A 19,974-nucleotide genomic window follows, 5' to 3' on the forward strand; every position below is an offset into this window, starting at 1 on the left:
TTTTTTTGAGACGGAGTTTCACTCTTGTTACCCAGGCTGGAGTGCAATGGCGCGATCTCGGCTCACCGCAACCTCTGCCTCCTGCGTTCAGGCAATTCTCCTGCCTCAGCCTCCTGAGTAGCTGGGATTACAGGCACGCGCCACCATGCCCAGCTAATTTTTTGTATTTTTAGTAGAGACGGGGTTTCACCATGTTGACCAGGATGGTCTCGATCTCTTGACCTCGTGATCCACCCGCCTCGGCCTCCCAAAGTGCTGGGATTACAGGCTTGAGCCACCGCGCCCGGCCTATTTTTTTGAGATGGAATATTACTCTTGTCCCCCAGGCTGGAGTGCAATGGTGTGATCTCGGCTTACTGCAACCTCTGCCTCCTGGGTTCAAGCAGTTCTCCAGCCTCAGCCTCCCCAGTAACTGGGATTACAGATGAGCACCACCACGCCCAGCTAACTTTTTCTATTTTCAGTAGAGACGGGGTTTCACCATATTGGCCAGACTGGTCTCAGGTGATTCACCCGCCTGGGCTTCCCAAAGTGCTGGGATTACAGGCGTGAGCCACCATGCCCGGCCCGTAGCTACCTTTAGACATTTGCATTTTGGGGAGGTTTTCAGCGATCGTAGACCTGGACCCCCGTGTACTGACAAGTTTGGCACACTTGAGCCAAGAACCTCGTGACTTCCCGAATCATCTGCCTTGTGAGTTGTTATAACGTCTCCTTAGCGTCTGCCTCCTACCTTCTCAGCCCCGACGGCCCTGACCTTTTTCCTTGCTCCATTTCTGTCTCTTCCACCCCATCTTGCAGTGCGGTTATAAATCTGGCCATATGGGCAAGGAAGTGTCTCATTTGGCAGGAGCCTCTGCGGTGGACAGAGAGAAGGCACTAGAAGCCACTTGAGGGTTTCCACTTGAACCAAAGTCTTCAATGATATTTGGGCATTTGGGACACCCTCAAATGCCTCCAAAGGGTCCCACCAAGAGCTACTAAAACCGAGGGATAGCCAAGGTCCCTGCACTTCTGAGGACTCAGTGCCTTGCGATTCCATTTCAGATTTTCCAGCGGCCGGCCCAGCAGCTGCTGCCTACCACCGTCCTTGCTGAAGCTGGGAAGGGTCACTCCCAGCAGGCTTGGCTCTCTCTGCCTGTGTTTTGCTCCGGTCCCCAGCACGGTTTCTGGTATCCTATAGAGAGAATCAGCTTAGAGATCCAAGTTGGTATTATTTTTAGAAATAAATAGCAGTCAGTCCCAGCTTGCTGAGGCTTGTTTGGAGAATGGAAACGGAGAAAGGTCTCATATTTTTCCAAAGTTCAAGTTGGAGTGGTGTAACATGGACGCAAACTTCTGAATTGTTGCCTGAAATGTTCTCTTTTCTTGCACTGATTGACCTTGTCTTCCAATTAGTTCCTCCTTCGGGGACAGGGTTGAGCAACCCTAAACACACCCCTCTTTGTCTTGTCCTGTTTGTTCCTGGACAAATACTTCATGACAAATCTGCACCTGTGCCACCCTTTGTCTTCTTGTTTCTAGTACAGAGAAGATCTTTCCATAATTCATGAACTGAAACTGGCCTGGTTAACAAGCAGCTCATTTTTTCAACCTTGAAAATGGAAATAGGGTTGTAGATGCAAAATGTTACCTTGTGGAGGCAGAGCTGGCTTCGAACTTGCAGGAGGTGTCTGGCGGGTCTGGGACCTCAATTGTCAGCCTGGTCTTATATAGAGAAATATTTAAAAACAAACAAACAACAACAAAAAAAACTAAAACTGGCCAAGTGAAATCTCACTTTAAATGTCAAAAAAGACATGTTAAGGCTAGGAGCAGTGGCTCATGCCTGTAATTCCACCACTTTGGGAGGCCGAGGCAGGCAGATCACAAGATCAGGAGTTCGAGACCGGCCTGGCCAATATGGTGAAACCCCATCTCTACTAAAAATATAAAAAGTAGCCGGGTGTGGTGACGCATGGCTGTAATCCCAGCTACTTGGAAGGATGAGGCAGGAGAATCACTTGAATCTGGGAGGCGGAGGTTGTGGTAAGCCGAGATCATACCACTGCACTCCAACCTGGATGAGAGAGCAAGACTCCATTTCAAAAACAAAACAGAACCCCCAAATTAGCCAAGTATGGTGGTGTATGCCTGTAGTCTCTGCTAGTAGGGAGGTTGAGGCAGAATGATTAATTGAGCTTGGGATGCAGAGCTTAAAGTGAGTCGAGGTCACAACAGAGCAAGACCCTGTCTCAAAAAAAAAAAAATTAAAATACCATTTATATATATGTATATATCTCAAAATAGGCCAGGTGCGGTGGCTCATGCCTGTTATCCCAGCACTCTGGGAGGCCAAGGCTGACAGATCACAAGATCAAGAGATTGAGACCATCGTGGCCAATGTGGTAAAACTCCATCTCTACTAAAAATACAAAAATTAGCTGGGCATGGTGATGTGCACCTGTAGTCCCAGCGATTCAGGAGGCTGAGGCAGGAGAATCGCTTGAACCCGGAGGTGGAGGTTGCAGTAAGCCAAGATCATGCCACTACACTCCAGCCTGGGTGACAGAGCAAGACTCCGTCTCAAAATAATAAAAATAACAATAAAATAGCATTTTAGGCTAGGAGGCACAGTGGCTTATGCCTGTAATCCAAGCACTTAAGGAGGCTGGGGCAGGTGGATCAACTGAGGTCAGGGGTTCAAGACAAGCCTGGCCAACATGGTGAAACCCTGTCAGTACTAAAACTACAAAATTAGCCAGGCATGGGGGAATATGCCTGTAATCCCAGCTATTTGGGAGGCCAAGGCAGGAGAATTGCTTGAAGTGGGAGGCGGAGGTTGCAGTGAGCTGAGATCGCTCCATTGCACTCCAGCCTGGGTGACAGAGCAAGACTTCTGTATGACTTGGTAGTGGGGTCACATGTGTTGTTGATCTTTGTAGCCAAGGATAATTATCCCCAAAACAATTGTGTAATCTTCTTCAGTATCCCTCTAAAAACCTTTGTCCGCCTTTGCCTCCCTGGATACACACATAGTTTACTACGGCACACATATTCCCATTGTCATACCCTATCCCAAATAAACGTTGCTTTCTTTTAGAGAGTCTCTCTTTTTTTTTGAGATGAAGTTTCCCTCTTGGTGCCCAGGCTGGGGTGCAATGGCGCCATGTCGGCTCACCACAACCTCTGCCTCTCGGGTTCAAGCTATTCTCCTGCCTTGGCCTCTCGAGTAGCTGGGATTACAGGAATGTGCCATCACGCCCAGCTAAGTTTGTATTTTTAGTAGAAACAGGGTTTCTCCACGTTGATCAGGCTGGTCACAAACTCCCGACCTCAGGTGATCCACCTGCCTTGGCCTCCCAAAGTGCTGGGATCACAGGCGTGAGCCACCACGCCCGCCCTGTTTTTGTTTTTGTTTGTTTTGAGATGAAGTTTCGCTCTTGTGGCCCAGGCTGGAGTGAAGTATTGAGATCTCGGCTCACTGAAACCTCTGCCTCCTGGGTGTAAGTGATTCTCCTGCCTCAGCCTTCTGAGTAGCCGGGATTACAGGCATCTGCCACCATGCCCAGCTAATTTTTTGTATTTTTAGTAGAGACGGCGTTTCACTGTGTTGGCCAGGCTGGTCTTGAATTCCTGACCTCAGGTGATCCACCCACCTCGGCCTCCTAAAGTTCTGGGATTACAGGAGTGGGCCACTGGGCCTGGCCAAGAGTCTCTCTCTATTATTCAAGTTGACAACACATAAAGTAAAAATAATTTAGTCAGTGTGGGTTTTGTTTTCAAGAAGGCAATAGATAAGTGCTTCAGCTAACATTTTGTTTTATTTTTATTTTTTTATTTTTGAGACAGAGTCTCACTCTGTCGTCCTGGCAGCCCACTGCAATCTCCGACTCCTGGGTTCAAGTGATTCTCCCACCTCAGCCTCCCGAGTAGCTGGGACTCTAGTTGTGCACCACCACACCTAGCCTCCCCTAACCTAATTTTGGAATTAAGAGCAAGAAGTCTCCACTGGGCACAGTGGTTCACACCTGTAATCCCAGCTCTTTGGGAGGACAGGCAGGAGAATTATTTGAGCCTAAGTGTTGGAGATCAGCCTGGGTAACATAGCAAGACCTCTGTCTCTATAAAAATAAATAAATGGGGCACAATGGACATACTTTAGTCCATACTTGAAACTGAGGTATATTTTGATGTATTCTTTTCTTTCTTTTTTCTTTCTTCTTTTTTTTTTTTTTTTTACAAAATTACAAAAATTAACCGGGATGATGTTGCATGCCTTTAGTTCCAGCTACTGGGTTGGCTGAGGTGGAAGGATCACTTCAGCCTGGGGAGGTTGAGGCTGCAGTGAGATGGAGTTTCCCTCTAGTTGCCCAGGCTGGAGTGCAATGGCATGTCTTGGCTCACTGCAACCTCTGCCTCCCAGGTTCAAGCAATTCTCCTGCCTCAGCCTCCCAAGTAGCTGGGATTACAGGTGCCCACCACCACTCCTGGTGAATTTTTGTATTTTTAGTAGAGACAGGGTTTTGCCATGTTGGCCAGGCTGCTCTCGAACTCCTGACCTGAGGTGATCCACCTGCTACAGCCTCCCAAAGCGCTGGGATTACGGGCATGAGCCACCATGCCCAGCCAAAACCTGGCTAATTTTTGTATTTTTAGTAGAGACGTGGTTTTACCATGTTGCCCAGGCTGGTCTTGAACTCCTGACCTCAAATTATCCACCTGCCTCGGCCTCCCAAAGTGCTGGGATTACAGGCATGAGCCACCACTCATGGCCAGTTCCCTCCCCCACCCCTTTATTTAAAAGAAGATAACAAGGTTTTTGTCGGGGTCCATGAGCTGGACATGTGTGGAGTGGTTAAATAATTCAGCCTAGGCTGTGTACCCGCTGTGCTTTTTCTTTTTCTAGAGAGCTGGTGGAATAGGGGCCAGGCTGCTGCAGGCCCAGGGCAGCTCAACTTCCAAACCCCGTAGCTTCAGGTTTGTGGTCCTTCACGACATGCTGAGTCACAATCTACTGCTCCCTCAAGCCCAATGTCACCACAAGCAGAGTCTCTAAAGGACATTCTCAGAAGATGGTACTGTCAATGTGAGAAGCACCTCTCGTCCCCCCAGTTTCTGGTGCAGCTAACGAGAGACCTGAAATGCTTCCCTGCGCTTTACTTTCTAATTCAACAGGTACTGATTGTCGGCCTCTGGAGCCCACGACACTACCCTAGACACTGGGAAACATGGAGTACTAAGGAATACACTATCTTGGTGAGGCGGGATGGCTAAGGCCTGTAATGTCAGCATTTTTAATGACTAAGGTGGGAGGTAGAGGTTGCAGTGAGCCGTGATCGCACCACCGCACTCCAGCCTGGGCAACAGAGCAAGACCCCATTTCAAAAAATAAATAATATACATTTTTTTTTTTTTCAAGTAACACACCTTCTGGCCGTAAAAGGGCTTACATCCTAGTTGGGAAAACAGATGTTTGCAAAGGTGAATAAATATGCAAGCATCAAAACAACAACAATAAAAATTAAAATAATGCAAGCATCTACATGTGGCACAGTGCCGCGGGCCAGGCGACTTACTGTGGTTGAGGTCACCCAGAAAGATTGTGGAGCAAACGCACCGCGAGTGGGTCTCGGAGGGGGGGTGCATATGGAAAGAGCGGAAGAAGGGCTTTTATGATTGAGAGCGAATGCTGGCAACTGGGCCTTTGGCACGTTCAGGGAACCTTGCCTTACACGCAGACACAGGGTTGGGGGAATGTTGGGGAACGCATGAAAGATCAGGCTCAGGAGAAGGCCACCTTTTGGACGCTTCAGTACTGCGGGCAACCAGCTGGGAAGAACCCCGCCCTCCACTTTTCAAATTAATCCCAGGCCGGCGCACGGGCCTCGTGGGGCGGGCACTATGCTGCCATAGACATGCAGTGCTAGATCGTCTACCTCTTCGGAGGCTGACATGTTGGGTCCTGGCTGAAAAGTTGGAAACGGCTGGGGCCAATACCGAGCTAGGCTGGTGCTCCCAAGAAGGTGGGACAGGAAGAGCTCCCCTGTAAGCAGTCAAAGCAGGGGCGGAGCGAACGCGTGACGCGCCCCTCGGAAGAACAGGCTTTTAGAGAGTCGCCAGCCTCCCTGCCCTCATCCGAGATGGCGGCCTGAGGGCGCTCTCGCCGGCGCTCCTCGGATGCCCGGAGGGGGCGGTGGCCTCGCTTCTGTCTCTGAGGCTGCGGCGCGGTGCAGAGCGAGGGGTTTGGTCGCTGCTGGTGGCGTGGGGTACGCGGGGGCGCGGACTTCCGAGCTCTCCCCGCCTGCGCCGAGTTTCTCAGCGCCTTCCCCACCCGATCCCGGGCCTCGCGGTCGGGAGCGCTCCGGGTGCAGCCCCGCGCGGGGCCGACCGTAACCGCGCCGCGGGCCGGACGATGCCCAAGAAGCTGCTGCTGCTGCCCCCGCTCTCCGCGTCCTCGGCTTTCCGCGTCCCGCGCGCCCGCCCCGCTCCCCCGCCGGCCATGAACGCCGCTCGCACCGGCTACCGAGTCTTCTCGGCCAACTCCACGGCCGCCTGCACGGAGCTGGCCAAGCGCATCACCGAGTAAGGGGGCGGCGGGAGGGCCGGGCCGGGGCGGCGGCGCCTTGCTGGCCTTCGCGCCCTGAGGGACCGCTCCCTTCCACCCGCCCCACCTCCTGCACCTGGGGCGGGAGGCGCGGGCCTGACCTTTCCCAGCCGGACAAACCTTGGACATGACGGAAACCACTCCCTGCTCCCCGGTTTTGCAGCTGGGAGGCTTGGGGCGGACTCTCGGTGACCTCAGCCCCCAGCCCCGTGACTGGGTCAGCGGCCTGCCTGCCTTTCGTCTCCCCACTCCCACACCCCGGGGCGGACCGAGTTTTCTGGAGCTCGGGGAAAGGGGCTCTGGGCTTGGCTGCCTTCCCCACAGCTGGAGTTGGCCCCGGAATCTGACCCTCGCCACTCCCAAGTCTCCCTGCAGTGAGATCCGTGGGCGTGGTTGTGACCTGGGGGACCCGACGCGGGGGGTGCGGCCTCAGGGCAAGAGTGTGGGGACTGGCAGTGAGAAGAAGCCAACTCCAGGGAGGCAGATGGGCTGGAGCTGGTGGTAGAAATGACAGGCCTGACCCTGCTTTGTAAATCAGCTTGGGATGGAATCAGTCCTGTGTGTCTTTAACCCCAAGGCCACTTACGAGCCCTGTGTCGCGGGCAAGAGACTTGGATTTCCCTGAGCCTCAGTTGTGAAATGGGCATTCTGTCTGTTGGCCAAGGATACTGTGAGCATGACCGGGATATAGTAGGAGTATCTGACTCTAGCAGAGCAGGGGCTCACAGCGGCCCTCTGAAGACCTGTTTACTCAATGGCCTCCAAAAGTTGGCTCTTTTGGAGTATTCCAGAGCTCGGATATAAAGGAGGAGTCTTGGCCGGGCGCGGTGGCTCCCCGTCTCTACTAAAAATACAAAAAAAAAAAAAAGAGGAGGAAAAGGAGGAGCCTTCTGGGCCTTTTCCACATAAACTTGTTAGAAATCGAAGACTTAAGGCCAGGCTCGGTGGCTCACGCTTGTAATCCCAACACTTTGGGAGGCTGAAGCGGGCGGATCACGAGGTCAGGAGATCAAGACCATCCTAGCTAACACGGTGAAACCCTTCCTCTATTATTATAAAAAGAAATCTGAGACATAAAACGAATAGGTCGTCTTTAATATTTTAAGTCATTTTCACATTTTAAGTAGTTTTCATTAGAGTTACTTGGCTAATTTTTTAGGGTTGATAATTGCAGGAGTATATTTTAAACTTCTGGGTGGAAACTTAGAAGAAAGGGAAAACTTTAGTTATTTTTTTCAGCTCTGCCTGTTTTTGTTTTTTTTTTTTAATAGTTGAGGTTTTGGAGATTAGAAGAATGTTAAAATAATCCTTTTGCAATCTGCTACCTAGTTTCTATTTCTAACCCCTGATTATTTGTCTTTTTTTTTTCGTCTTTCTTTTTGAGGCCAATGAAAACACTGACTTTAGAGGAAGCTTGTGTATGTGTCTAGTGGTTCAGAGTTACCCCACCTGACCTTGTTGAGGGAGAGCAGAGGGGAACAGGGCACATTATAAACGCCAGTGCGGTTTGTTTTGTTTTGTTTTAGATTCTTCCCTGCCAAATTCCAGAAAGGTTTTGAATTACTATAAGTGGTACATATTCGTAAATACTTCCCTTATCTATTTTATTTGTCTAGTCCCTCCATAAGATTTTATCTTATCTACTTTATTTATTTTGAGACAGAGCCTTGCTGTGTCCCCCAGGCTGGAATGCAGTGGTGCCATCTCGGCTCACTGCAACCTCCACCTCTCAAGTTGAAGAGATTCTCCTGCCTCAGCCTTCCAAGTAGCTGAGATTACAGGTGCCCGCCACCACACCTGGCTAATATATATTTTTTCTTTTTGAGATGGAATCTCGCCCTGTCACCCAGGCTGGAGTGCAATGGTGCGATCTCAGCTCACTGCAGCCTCCGCCTCCCGGGTTCAAGAGATTCTTCTGCCTCAGCCTCCCGAGTAGCTGGAATTATAGGCACACGCTACATGCCCGGCTAATTTTTTGTATCTTTAATAGAGATGAAGTTTCACCATGTTGACCAGGCTGGTTTTGAACTCTTGACCTTGTGATCTGTCCACCTTAGCCTCCCAAAGTGCTGGGATTACAGGCATAAGCCACCACCCCCAGCCATTTTTGTATTTTTAGTAAAGACGGGGTTTTACCATTTTGGCCAGGCTCATCTCAACTCCTTACCTGAGGTGATCTGCCCGCCTCAGCCTCCCAGAGTGCTAGGATTATAGGCGTGAGCCACCGCGTCCAGCCAAGTAAATAGATTTTATTTTAAAAGAGGATTATTTGCCACTGAACAAAGTTTGATCAGTAGATTATTTAACCCCTGAGGTTATGGTATTTTATTTCCATGATTCCTTTCAGACTTTCTAAACTTCAAGCAAGGATCTTCAAACTTTTTTGATTATGCACTTTAATCAATAAAATAGTTAGATACATTACCTTCCCAGGATATGTGAAAGTTACATGTGTTTTGTTACCCACCCCACCACCCACTGTCCTTCATCCAGCTTCCACACTTAGGAACTTTCTCCTAATCTTGTTTCATCTATTGTGCATTTTGTGGAGTATTTTTGAAAATTGTTACATATGTTGGCTGGGTGTGGTGGCTCATGCCTGTAATCCCAGCACTTTGGGAGGCTGGGGCCGGCAGGGCACCTGAGGTTGGGAGTTTGAGACCAGCCTGACCAACATGGAGAAACCCCATCTCTACTAAAAATACAAAAAATTTAGCCAGGTGTGGTGACAAGCACCTCTAATCCCAGCTACCCAGGAGGCTGAGGTAGGAGAATCACTTGAACCTGGGAGGTGAGGGCCGAGATGGCGCCATTATACTCCAGCCTGGGCAACAAGAGCGAAACTCCATCTCAAAAAAAAAAAGTTTACCTTTTTAGCCATTATTAGGTGTACACTTCAGTGGCACTAACTACAGTCACAGTGTTGCGTAGCCATCACCACTATACATTTCCAGAACTTTTCATCATCCCAAACAGAAACTCTACTCATTAAATACTTACTCCGCATTGTCCCGCCCCCTCATTCCCTGTAGCTTCCGTTCTACTTTGTCTCTGTGAATTCGCCTATTCTTGGGACTTCATATAAATGGAATAATACAGTATTCGTCTGTTTATGTCTGACTTATTCAGCATAGCTTTTTCAAGGTTCATTCATGTCATAGCATATACCAGAATTTTTTTTTTTTTTTTTTGAGATGGAGTTTTGTTCATTACCCAGGCTGGAGTGCAATGGTGCAATCTCGGCTCACCACAACCTCTGCCTCCCAGTTTCAAGCAGTTCTCCTGCCTCAGCCTCCCAAGTAGCTGGGACTACAGGCATGCACCACCAGCTAATTTTGTATGTTTAGTAGAGACAGGATTTCTCCATGTTGGTAAGGCTGGTCTCAAACTCCCGACCTCAGGTGATCCGTCTGCCTCAGCCTCCCAGAGTGCTGGGATTACAGGTGTGAGCCCAGCTTGGAGTATTTTTAAATAGCTTCCCTTATATCATTTCACTTGTAAAAACAGTAATGCTTACCAATCAGGACTTAAAACCTCATACTACTATTAATTCCTTAGTATTATGTAGTATCTAGTCTTTGTCCATATTTCTCTGATTATTTTTTTTTATTTTTTGCCATTAAAAAATATTTTTTAATGGCTTTTTACACTTGGATTATTCTAATCAGGATCCAAACAAGATCCATACCACACATGGTTAATGGTGCTGAGTCTCTTTCCTTCTCTGTGCTTTTGATGATTGAGACATTTATTTCTGGCATGTGTTATTGAAATCATTGCTAGTAACCAAGTATTTGGAAGTGATTTTTCCAAGAAAATTTCTATTCAAAGAAGAGCGCACCAGACATTAGCTGTGTCTGGTAAAGCAGTGTGTTACAACATGATGAGCTGCTTCTGGAGTGACTGCAGAATTTTAGTTTAATGAATTAGATTTTCTAAATTCTTTTTTGGAAAGAATACCAGCTTAGTTATTTGAGTCTTTTTATTAGACATATGCATATGAATTGGAATTTTTTTTTAAAGAAAAGAAATCTTAGTTCCCTTTTTTGTTTTTTGGGCCATAGGCGCCTTGGTGCTGAATTGGGGAAGTCTGTTGTATACCAAGAGACCAATGGAGGTTAGTAAAAGTTATTTCTTTTTTAAAAAAATTTTTTTTTCTTTTTTTTTTTTTTTTTTTTTTTTTTTGTGTGTGTGTGTGTCCATAGTCACCAGATTTCCCCCAAATTTTTTTTTTTTTTTTTTTTTTTTGTTTTTTTTTTGTTTTTTTTGAGTCAGAGCCTCACTCTTTCACCCAGGCTGAAGTGCAATGGCATGATCTTGGCTCACTGCATACTCTGTCTCCCAGATTCAAGCAATTCTCCTGCCTCAGCCTCCTGAGTAGCTGGGATTACAAGCGCCTGCCACCACACCAGGCTAATTTTTATATTTTTCGTAGAGACAGGGTTTCACCATGTTGGCCAGGCTGGTCTTGAACTCCTGACATCTGGTGATCCACCTACCTCGGCCTCTCAAAGTGCTGGGATTGTAGGTTTGAGCCACTGTGCCCGGCCTTAAAATTTTATTATTTTTTTTAAAATTAAGATGAGGTCCCACTGTGTTGGCCAGACTGGTCTTGAATTCCTGAGCTCAAACAATCTTCCCACCTCAGCTTCCCAAAGCACTGGGATTACAGCTGTGAGCCACCACACCTGGCTTCCACCAGGGTATTTCTAGAATGCAAATATTTTTTCTTACTACTGCTTCCTTATGCCTACCCTCTAGGCTGGAGTCCCATCTTTTTAGCAATCACGTGGGGCCCTTTGGGATCCAGATTCTGGCCCTTCACCTGCCTTGCCTTTGATCCAACCATCACCACATCTGTGTGCTCTGACTTTGGACTACATCTGTAATCTGACCCCTTCTCACAGCCTCTGCTGCTGACACTCCAGTCCAGCCTGCCGTTTGCTGCTTGCAGGACACCTTCAAAAGCAGCTTCCATGGCTTCCCTGTGGCCACTCCTGCCCTGCCACAGTTTTCTTTACGCAGTAGCCAGCAGTCTTTTTAAAACAAGTAGATGAAACCCTTCCCAACCTCAGATCTTCCAGTGGCTTTCCTGTCACTGCCAGAATAAATTCCAGACTCCTTAGCAAATAAGAAGTGAAATCCAGAGTCCTGCATGTTCTGGCCCGTTGGCTCCCTGACCTCCCGCCTCTCTCTGTCCCCTCAGTCACTCTGCTTTCTAAGTGAACCAACTGCCTGCCCCTCTGCTTGGCACACTCGGATCCCACATCTCCCCGTGTTCCCGAACTCCCTCTGCACTGCCCGTTCTGGATTGCAGTGAGGCCCCTTGTTCCCAGCCCCATTGTTCTTACTCCTGCTTCACAGCCAGTGTCCCTGGCACGTTGGGCCTGGAGGGTTTGCTGGCCTTGATGTCATATCATCTCTCCTGGGTCAGTCTTTGTCCCCTTCGTCCAAGTCCTGCATTTTGCCGTTCCCAGTACAGGGCCCGGCACGAAGGAGGCCTCAGCATCTGTTGAAGAAATAATAAGGATGTGAAGCTGTGGCCTTTTATTTACCATACGCTCTCTCCCAGGCATCTTGTTTACGTCTTTCTTTTGGTAGCAGGTTGTTGTTTCATTGTTTTTGACCCTGAGACTTTACGATGACTGGTTGATTAGTTTTGTCTTCTATTTTGGAGGGCTTATTTCCCCTCAGTTTGACTTGTTGTTGAGACATTCTCTCTGCGTCACCCAGGCTGGAGTGCAATGGTGCGATCTCAGCTCACTGCAACCTCTGTCTCCTGGGTTCAAGCAATTCTCCTGCCTCAGCCTCCTGAGTAGCTGGGACTACAGGCGTGCGCCTCCATGCCTGGCTGATTTTTTATATTTTTAGTAGAGATGGGATTTCACCATGTAGGCCAGGCTGGTTTCGAACTCCTGACCTCAGGTGACCTACCCACTTCACCCTCCCAAAGTGCTGGGATTATAGGCGTGAGCACCACACCTAGCCCAATAACTTTCAAACTCCCTTTTTCTTTTCCTTTCTTTTTTTTTGAGACAGAGTTTCGCTCTTGTTGCCCAGGCTGGAGTACAATGGTGCTATCTCAGCTTACCACAACCTTTGCCTCCTGGGTTCAAGAGATTCCCTTGCCTCAGCCTTCCAAGTAGCTGGGATTACAGATATGCACCACCATGCCCGGCTAATTTTGTATTTTTAGTAGAGACGGGGTTTCTCCACGTTGGTCAGGCTGGTCTCGAACTCCCGACCTCAGGTGATCTGCCTGCCTCGGCCTCCCAAAGTGCAGGCGTGAGCCACCGTGCCTGGCCTCAAACTCCGTTTTTCAATGGACTACCAAAAATCAGCCACTGTAAAACCCAGTGAACATGTAGCATTTTGTTTAACAACTACTTTTCATGAGCTGACCCTGACTTTCAGGAAGTGAAATGAAAATGGCAGAATTTATCTGAAGGTCCACAGTCTAGAAACGGAACCACTGCTCTTTTGACGGGTGCCATTCAGTGGCATTGGAATGTCCAGATTGCCTGATACACTGGTAATCAATTATGGGGGTCAGGTCCCAACAGATGTCTGGGTTTAAGAGATTTAAGCCTATGCTGAAAGGTGGAATGGGAGAAGAGGACATAGAAATGAATTTGTCTTTACATACAGCAAGGCTTTTGTGTCAAAGTCAGGGAACCCCACTTCCTGGGAGCCAAGAGGAAGTCTCTCAAAACTAGAAGGAAGGCTGGACGTAGTGGCTCACACCTGTAATTCCAGCACTTTGGGAGGCCAAGGCAGGTGGATCACCTGAGGTCAGGAGTTCGAGAGGAGCCTGACAAACATGGTGAAATCTTGTCTCTACTAAAAACACAAAAATTAGCCCGGCCTGGTGGCGTGCCCCTGTAATCCCAGCTACTCAGGAGGCTGGGGCAGGAGAATCGCTTGAACCCAGAAGGTAGAAGGTTACAGTGAGCCGAGATCGCGCCACTGTGCTCTAGTCTGGACAACAGTCTAGAGTACAGTCTCAAAAAAAAAAAAAAAAAAAAAAAAACCCCTCTTCCTTCCTCCGCCATTGCGGTGTGTGCTTGACTCTGCCTCTCACCATGTCTTCTCACAAAACTTTCAGGATTAAGCAATTCCTGGCCAAGAAACAAAAGCAAAATTGTCTCATTCCTCAGTGGATTCGGATGAAAACTGGTAATAAAATCCCGTATAACTCCAAAAGGAGACATTGGAGAAGAACCAAGCTGGGTCTGTAAGGAATTGCACATGAGATGGCACACATATTTATGTGTCTGAAGGTCCCAGTCACATTACCATATCAAGATGAAAACCTCACCGCTATCTGGATAATCTGACAGTGTTTCCTCTCTGGATCTGTTATGAACATCTTGGTTGGCTAGGTTCAGTAATAAATAGGTGAGACCCTTAATTTAAAAAAAAGCAAAAACTAGAAGGGAAAGGTGTTTTCCCCACATCAGTCCTGCTTCTGAGATAACTCTATTTGTGACATGTGCCCCTTCCCCCAAAAGTGTTTTGTCTGCTAACAAGACAGCTTAAAAACAAAAGTAAAACAAAATTCTGCATTTTATAAAATTTGATAAAAAATTAGTATTTCAAACTGTAAAGTCACTGGAAGTGCTCAGTTATCCAAAATGCACACACTTCCCTCGGCATCTCCAGCAGGTGCCTGGTCTGTTCCAGCATCTCCACCGTCTGTAGGGTCAGTCCCCTCCTTGTCAGCATCAGCTTTTTCCTTTTTTCCTTTGGGTACCTTCTCTCCCTTCTTTGCAGTGGCCTTTTTAGGCTTGGGCTCTGGCTTTGGAGGAGCAGATTTAGCAGACAGCCTCGCGGATCTTCTCCTTCACCTTGTCCTCATCTCCCATAGCATCCCCTTCAGCCTTTCTCTTGGGGATGGTGGCAGCGATGGTGGCCGGATGTAGGCATTGGGAGCGGGATGCTATGGCAGTGCGCAGGCTGCTCTCGGCCCAGGGGTTGTTCTTGCCCCCTCTTTTTTATACTTCTCCAAGATTTATTCCTTGGCATGAGATGAAATGTTCTTTAGGTTAAACTTTACCCCCTCCAAAGTTATCTAACTCTTGCATCATGAGTGCTTTTCTGTTTTTTGTTTTTTTTTTTCTTCCAGACAAGGTCTCTGTCGCCCAGGCTGGAGTGCAGTGGTGCAGTTTCAACTCACACTGCAGCCTGGACCTTCTCTGGTTCAGTTGATCCTCCCACCTCAGCCTCCTGAGTAGCTGGGACTACAGGCACGTGCCATAGCACCCGGCTAATTCTTGTATTTTTGTAGAGACAGGATTTTGTCTGTTGCCTAGGCTGTTCTTAAACTCTGTGCTCAAATTACCTGCTTACTGTGGCCCCCGCCAGAAGTGCTAGGATTAGAGGCCTGTGCCACTGTGCCTGGCATCAAGAGCTTTTCTTTTTCTTTTTTCTTTTTTTCTCTCCTTTTTACACATAGGAACTGTTCTTAAAATGTTAGAACATTTTTATTTTTCAGAAACAAGAGTTGAAATAAAAGAATCTGTTCGTGGCCAAGATATTTTCATTATACAGACAATACCCAGGTAAGAGGACTGACTATTTTATCTCTTGTAAAAACCTTAATGATATAATTCATTGAGTTTTCATATGAAACAACAATTTACTGTTTTTAAAAGTTATACATTCGTTTGCAATATTAAACTAAATGCTTCCCCAAATACAATTACCGTCTTCTGGAATTCCTCCCATTTGTCACACTGTACTGTTATCTGCTTCTCCCCAAGCTTTTTTTTTTTTTTTGAGACGGAGTTTCGCTCTTGTTGTGTAGGCTGAAGTGCAAGTGCAATGGCATGATGGTCTTGGCTCACTGCAACCTCCACCTCGCAGGTTCAAGTGATTCTCTTGCCTCAGCCTCCCGAGTAGCTGGGACCACAGATGTGTGCTACCATGCCCAGCTATATTTTTAGTAGAGACAGGGTTTCTCCATGTTGGTCAGGCTGGTTTGAACTCCCGACCTCAGGTGATCCGCCTGCCTCCGCCTCCCAAAGTGCTGGGATTACAGGCGTGAGCCACCGCGCCTGGCTCTTATTTTTGTTGTTGCTCCAGAACTCAAGCGATCCTCCCACCTCAGCCTCCCTAGTAGCTGGGACCACAGGCGTGTGCCATGACCTCAGGCTAATTTTTTTGTATTTTTAGTAGAGAAGGAGGTTTTATCATGTTGCCTAGCTGGTCTCGAACTCCTGGACTCAAGTGATCTTCCCGCCTCAGCCTCCCAAAGTGCTGGGATTACAGACATGAGCCACTGCACCCAGCCTTGACTTTTAAAACTTTAACACATTTGAAGACTGACATTTTACCAGTTACTTTGAATGTCTCTCAATTTGGGTTTCACCATGATGAGCTCTTTCACTGTGATGAGATTCAGGTGCCCCCGGAAGGAAGCAGTGTTCTCATCGTCTTGTCTTCCTGCTGCTTCATGGTGTAATGTGGATGCACCGGTTTACTCAGTCTCTCCTGGGTCAGTTTGTTTCTAGTCTTGTGCTGACACGTTAGAGCTGCTGTGAGCCTCCTTGTATGTATGTCATATTGTCTGCGTTTCAGATGTATCTGTAGGAAGATCCTAAGAAATTTCTGGTTGTGAGGGTCCACGTCCTGTGGTATTGAGGGAAATGGCTGCATTGCCCTCATTGAGGATACACTAATTCACATTTTCTCCAGCAGTTTTGGTTTTGTGTTGTTTGCCTCCTGGTGACTGGAGTCTTTTTTGCCCAGTGGTTTTGTCTGACTCCGCGTCTTATAAATAAGGGGAAGACCTGAAGGGCTTGCCTAGAGGTACAGTGCTCGTAGGAAGGGAGCTTTGGCACACCTTGACACACCACATAGCTGTTCCCTGGCCGTCTGTGCTTGTCCTGGTTTTTGTTGGTTGTGAACAGTAAGGCTACCTTGTTACCGCTATTTTTTCTGCGTTCTTGAGTTCCTTAGGGCATAGGAAAGAGCCACATGTGACCCTTGGTCCTTGGTTTGGGTGGCTTAGACTACTGAGAGCTCTCTACTAATTGATGGAAGGGTGCATAGTAATGCAGTCGTGGCCTTTGTAGCCATGGGTTGGCCAGCTTTGTCACTAATCCTCCAAGAAATATTGGGGTCTAATTCTAAAAGCAGTACTGATCGGTGAAGTCTCTTTACTACCTTAATTGAATTTGTGATAACGAAAGGATTTGTCACATAAAGAGTTATTTTTAAAATTTATTTATTTATTTATGTATTTATTTTGAGCTGGAGTTTTGTTCTCGTTGCCCAGGCTGGAGTGCAATGGCGTGATCTAGGCTCACTGCAATCTCCGCCTCCCGGGTTCAAGCGATTCTCCTGCTTCAGCCTCTCAAGTAGCTGGGATTACAGATGTGTGCCACCAAGCCCGGCTAATTTTGTACTTTTAGTAGAGATGGGGTTTCTCCATGTTGGTCAGGCTGATCTTGAACTCCTGACCTCAAGTGATCGGCCTACACTGGGCGGGACACAGTGTCTCACACCTGTAATCCCAGCACTTTGGGAGGCCAAGGCGGGTGGATCACCTGAGGTTAGGAGTTTCAGACCTACCTAGCCAACATGGTGAAACCTCATCTCTACTAAAAGTACAAAAATTAACCAGGTGTGGTGGCGTATGCATGTAGTCCCAGCTACTCGGGAGGCTGAGGCAGGATAATCGCTTGAACCTGAGAGGCGGAAGTTGTAGTAAGCTGAGACTGCGCCATTGTACTCTAGCCTGGGTGACAAGAGCAAAACTGTCTCAAAATAAATAAATAAATAATAGAATAATAAAAGTTTTTAAAGAGAGACAGGGTCTTATTATATTGCCTAGGCTGGTCTGGAACTCCTAACCTCTGGTGATCTGCCTACCTTGGCCTCCCAAAGTGCTGGGATTACAGGCATGAGCCACTGCACCCCGCCGACTTCTACTTTTTTGCATGTGTGTTTGTGTATGTGTGGTAGAAGGGCAGCTATCACCATACTTTCCATTGGTTATAACATAGCTCCTTGCATATTCCCTTTAGAACATAAGCTCCCTGAGGGTAGAGAGTTTTCTTTGCTCACTACAGTGTGTCCAGCAGCCAAAACAGTGCCTGCCCTGTAGTAGGCACTAGAATTTTTGCTTAATGAACAAATAGGCTTTTACCTTCTATGTTGTTAGTAAATACTTGTATTTCAAATATTTGTGGAGCGAATTAGTGAATACATATACACATACATACATTTTTAAGCATTTCAGCCTTTTTTATATCTTCACAATATAATTGTGATTCCCCTCTGCTGTTTTTAGATCTCAGCTGGCCAGTCCCTATTTGAAGTTACTTCTTTCCCTGCTAGATCTCACCTGAAATTGAAACGACCTTTGTGGTTTCTATAGTTTCTGTCTGTACTTCAGAATTCCTCGTTTTATTCAGACTTCCCTTAATGTACTTTTTTTTTTTTTTTTTTCCGAGGCAAAGTCTTGCTCTGTTGCCCAGGCTGGAGTGCAATGGCACAATCTCTGTTCACAGCAGATTCATCTGTCTCAGCCTCCCGAGTAGCTGGGATTATAGGCGTGTGCCACCACACCCAGCTAATTTTTTGTATTTTCAGTAGAGATGGGGTTTCACCATGTTGGCCAGGCTAGTCTCGAACTCCTGACCTCCAGGGATCCACCTGCCTCAGCCTCCCAAAGTGCTGGGATTACTGGTGTGAGCCACCACACCTGGCCCCTTAACGTATCTCAGTATAAATTCACAGTCTACTGTCATGGCAAAATGACATTCACTATTAACAGTATTGTTCTCTTGTGAATTCTCCTCGTTGTTCATGGTTCTCTCAAACTAGTCAAGCATAGAAACAGCATATCGTTAGTGTCCTTTGCGGTAAGAAGTTGCGTTTCCTAAAATTCTTGGCTTTGATATCACATGGTAACCAAGAGTGCTCAACGTAAGTATTTAATATATGCAATCTAGATGCTGGGGAAGACTGAATTTTACAAATGAAGGATCATCAGTTTGCAAGTGTTTCCCAGGGAAGGGACAAAAGAAGCATGAAGAAATGAGTTAATAGTAAATTGGGAAACACAGTTTTTCTCACTTGTACCTTGAGTATTAGAAAATTTGACCATGGTCAGGTGTGGTGGCTCATGCCTGTAATCCTAGCACTTTGGGAGTTCAAGGTGAGAGGACCTCTTGAGGCCAGGAGCTTGAGACCAGCCTAGGCAATATAGTAAGACTCTGTCTCTATTTTCATTTTTATTTTCTTGTTTTGAGATAAGGTCTTGCTCTGTCACACAGGCTGGAGTGCAGTGGCACAATCTCAGCTCACTACAGCCTTCACCTCCCAGGCTCAAGCGATTCTCCTGTCTCAGCCTCCCCTGTCTTACCCTCCTGGGTGGCTGGGGCTACAGGCACATGCCACTATACCTGGCTAATTTTGTATTTTTAATAGAGACAGGGTTTCACCATGTTGCCCAGGCTGGTCTTGAACTGAGCTCAGGTAATCCACTTGCCTCAGCCTCCCAAGGTGCTTGGATTACATGCATGAGGCACTGTGCCCAGCCTTTACTAAAAAAAGAAAAAGGAAAAAGAAAATTTGGCTGTAGGAAGCACTTCATGAAGTTGCAGCAGAGAGAGTAAGTCTGTACAATAACAATGACAATTTTACATACATGTCTTAACCTGGAAAGGCACCTTCCCTGTTGAAAAGGCACATAGGATAAATGGGTACTTCTGAAAACCAGAGCCCTTTCCTGAAGATGGTGAAGTTCCTTTATGTGTATTTGGTGTTGAGATTATTTAAAAGTCATGAGTCTCTTACCAGTGGTTCAGTTTGGTAGCATCAAAGCAAAATAGGATCACCTGGCATTTCCTCTGTCCCTTAAGCTGATAGGGATGGAAGAAGAAAGGATAACTTTAGAAAAAGGATAGAGGATAGATGTGTTGTTTTGTGTGGATGTGCAGCCCATAAAGAAGGTTATTAGGTTTGTCCCAAGAAACTAGTTCTTTGTTGTTGATTTTTTGAGACAGAGTCTTGCTCTGTTGCCCAGGCTGGAGTACAGAGGTGCAATCTCAGGACACTGCAACCTCTACCTCCCAGGTTCAAGCAATTCTTCCGCCTCAGCCTCCTGAGTAGCTGGGATTACAGGCATGCGCCACCACAGTGAGCTGATTTTTGTATTTTTAGTAGAGGCAGGGTTTTGCCATGTTGCCCAGGTTGATCTTGAACTCCTGACCTCAGGTGATCCACCCACCTCACCCTCCCAAAGTGCTGAGATTACAGACGTGAACCACTGCACCCAGCCAATAAACTAATTCTTTTAGTGCTTGAGTACTAGATACTTTAGTACCAACTAAAGAACACAGATAATTTTTTTTTTTTTTTTTTTTTTTTTTTTTTTT

General features: G+C 47.1%; 1 protein-coding gene across 2 annotated transcripts in view; it reads left to right on the plus strand.

Annotated features, from left to right (window-relative positions):
• The first annotated feature begins 5,902 nt into the window (after nucleotides 1-5,902).
• The window catches only part of PRPSAP1 (phosphoribosyl pyrophosphate synthetase associated protein 1), a 40,876-nt gene continuing 26,804 nt past the window's right edge, over nucleotides 5,903-19,974 (plus strand). Inside the window, exons 1-3 of one of the 2 annotated variants that reach the window (XM_032241595.1) lie at nucleotides 5,903-6,564; nucleotides 10,651-10,703; nucleotides 15,081-15,147. In XM_032241595.1, coding sequence (XP_032097486.1) covers nucleotides 6,395-6,564; nucleotides 10,651-10,703; nucleotides 15,081-15,147 — 290 coding nt within the window. In that variant the 5' untranslated portion in view covers nucleotides 5,903-6,394. The remainder of the gene's footprint in view (nucleotides 6,565-10,650; nucleotides 10,704-15,080; nucleotides 15,148-19,974) is intronic. The other variant, XM_032241596.1, reaches the window with a different exon arrangement.

This window comes from Sapajus apella, unplaced genomic scaffold (genome assembly GCF_009761245.1).
Source record: "Sapajus apella isolate SASKATOON/1434 unplaced genomic scaffold, GSC_monkey_1.0 scaffold48, whole genome shotgun sequence".
NCBI classification, from domain to species: Eukaryota; Metazoa; Chordata; class Mammalia; order Primates; family Cebidae; genus Sapajus; species Sapajus apella.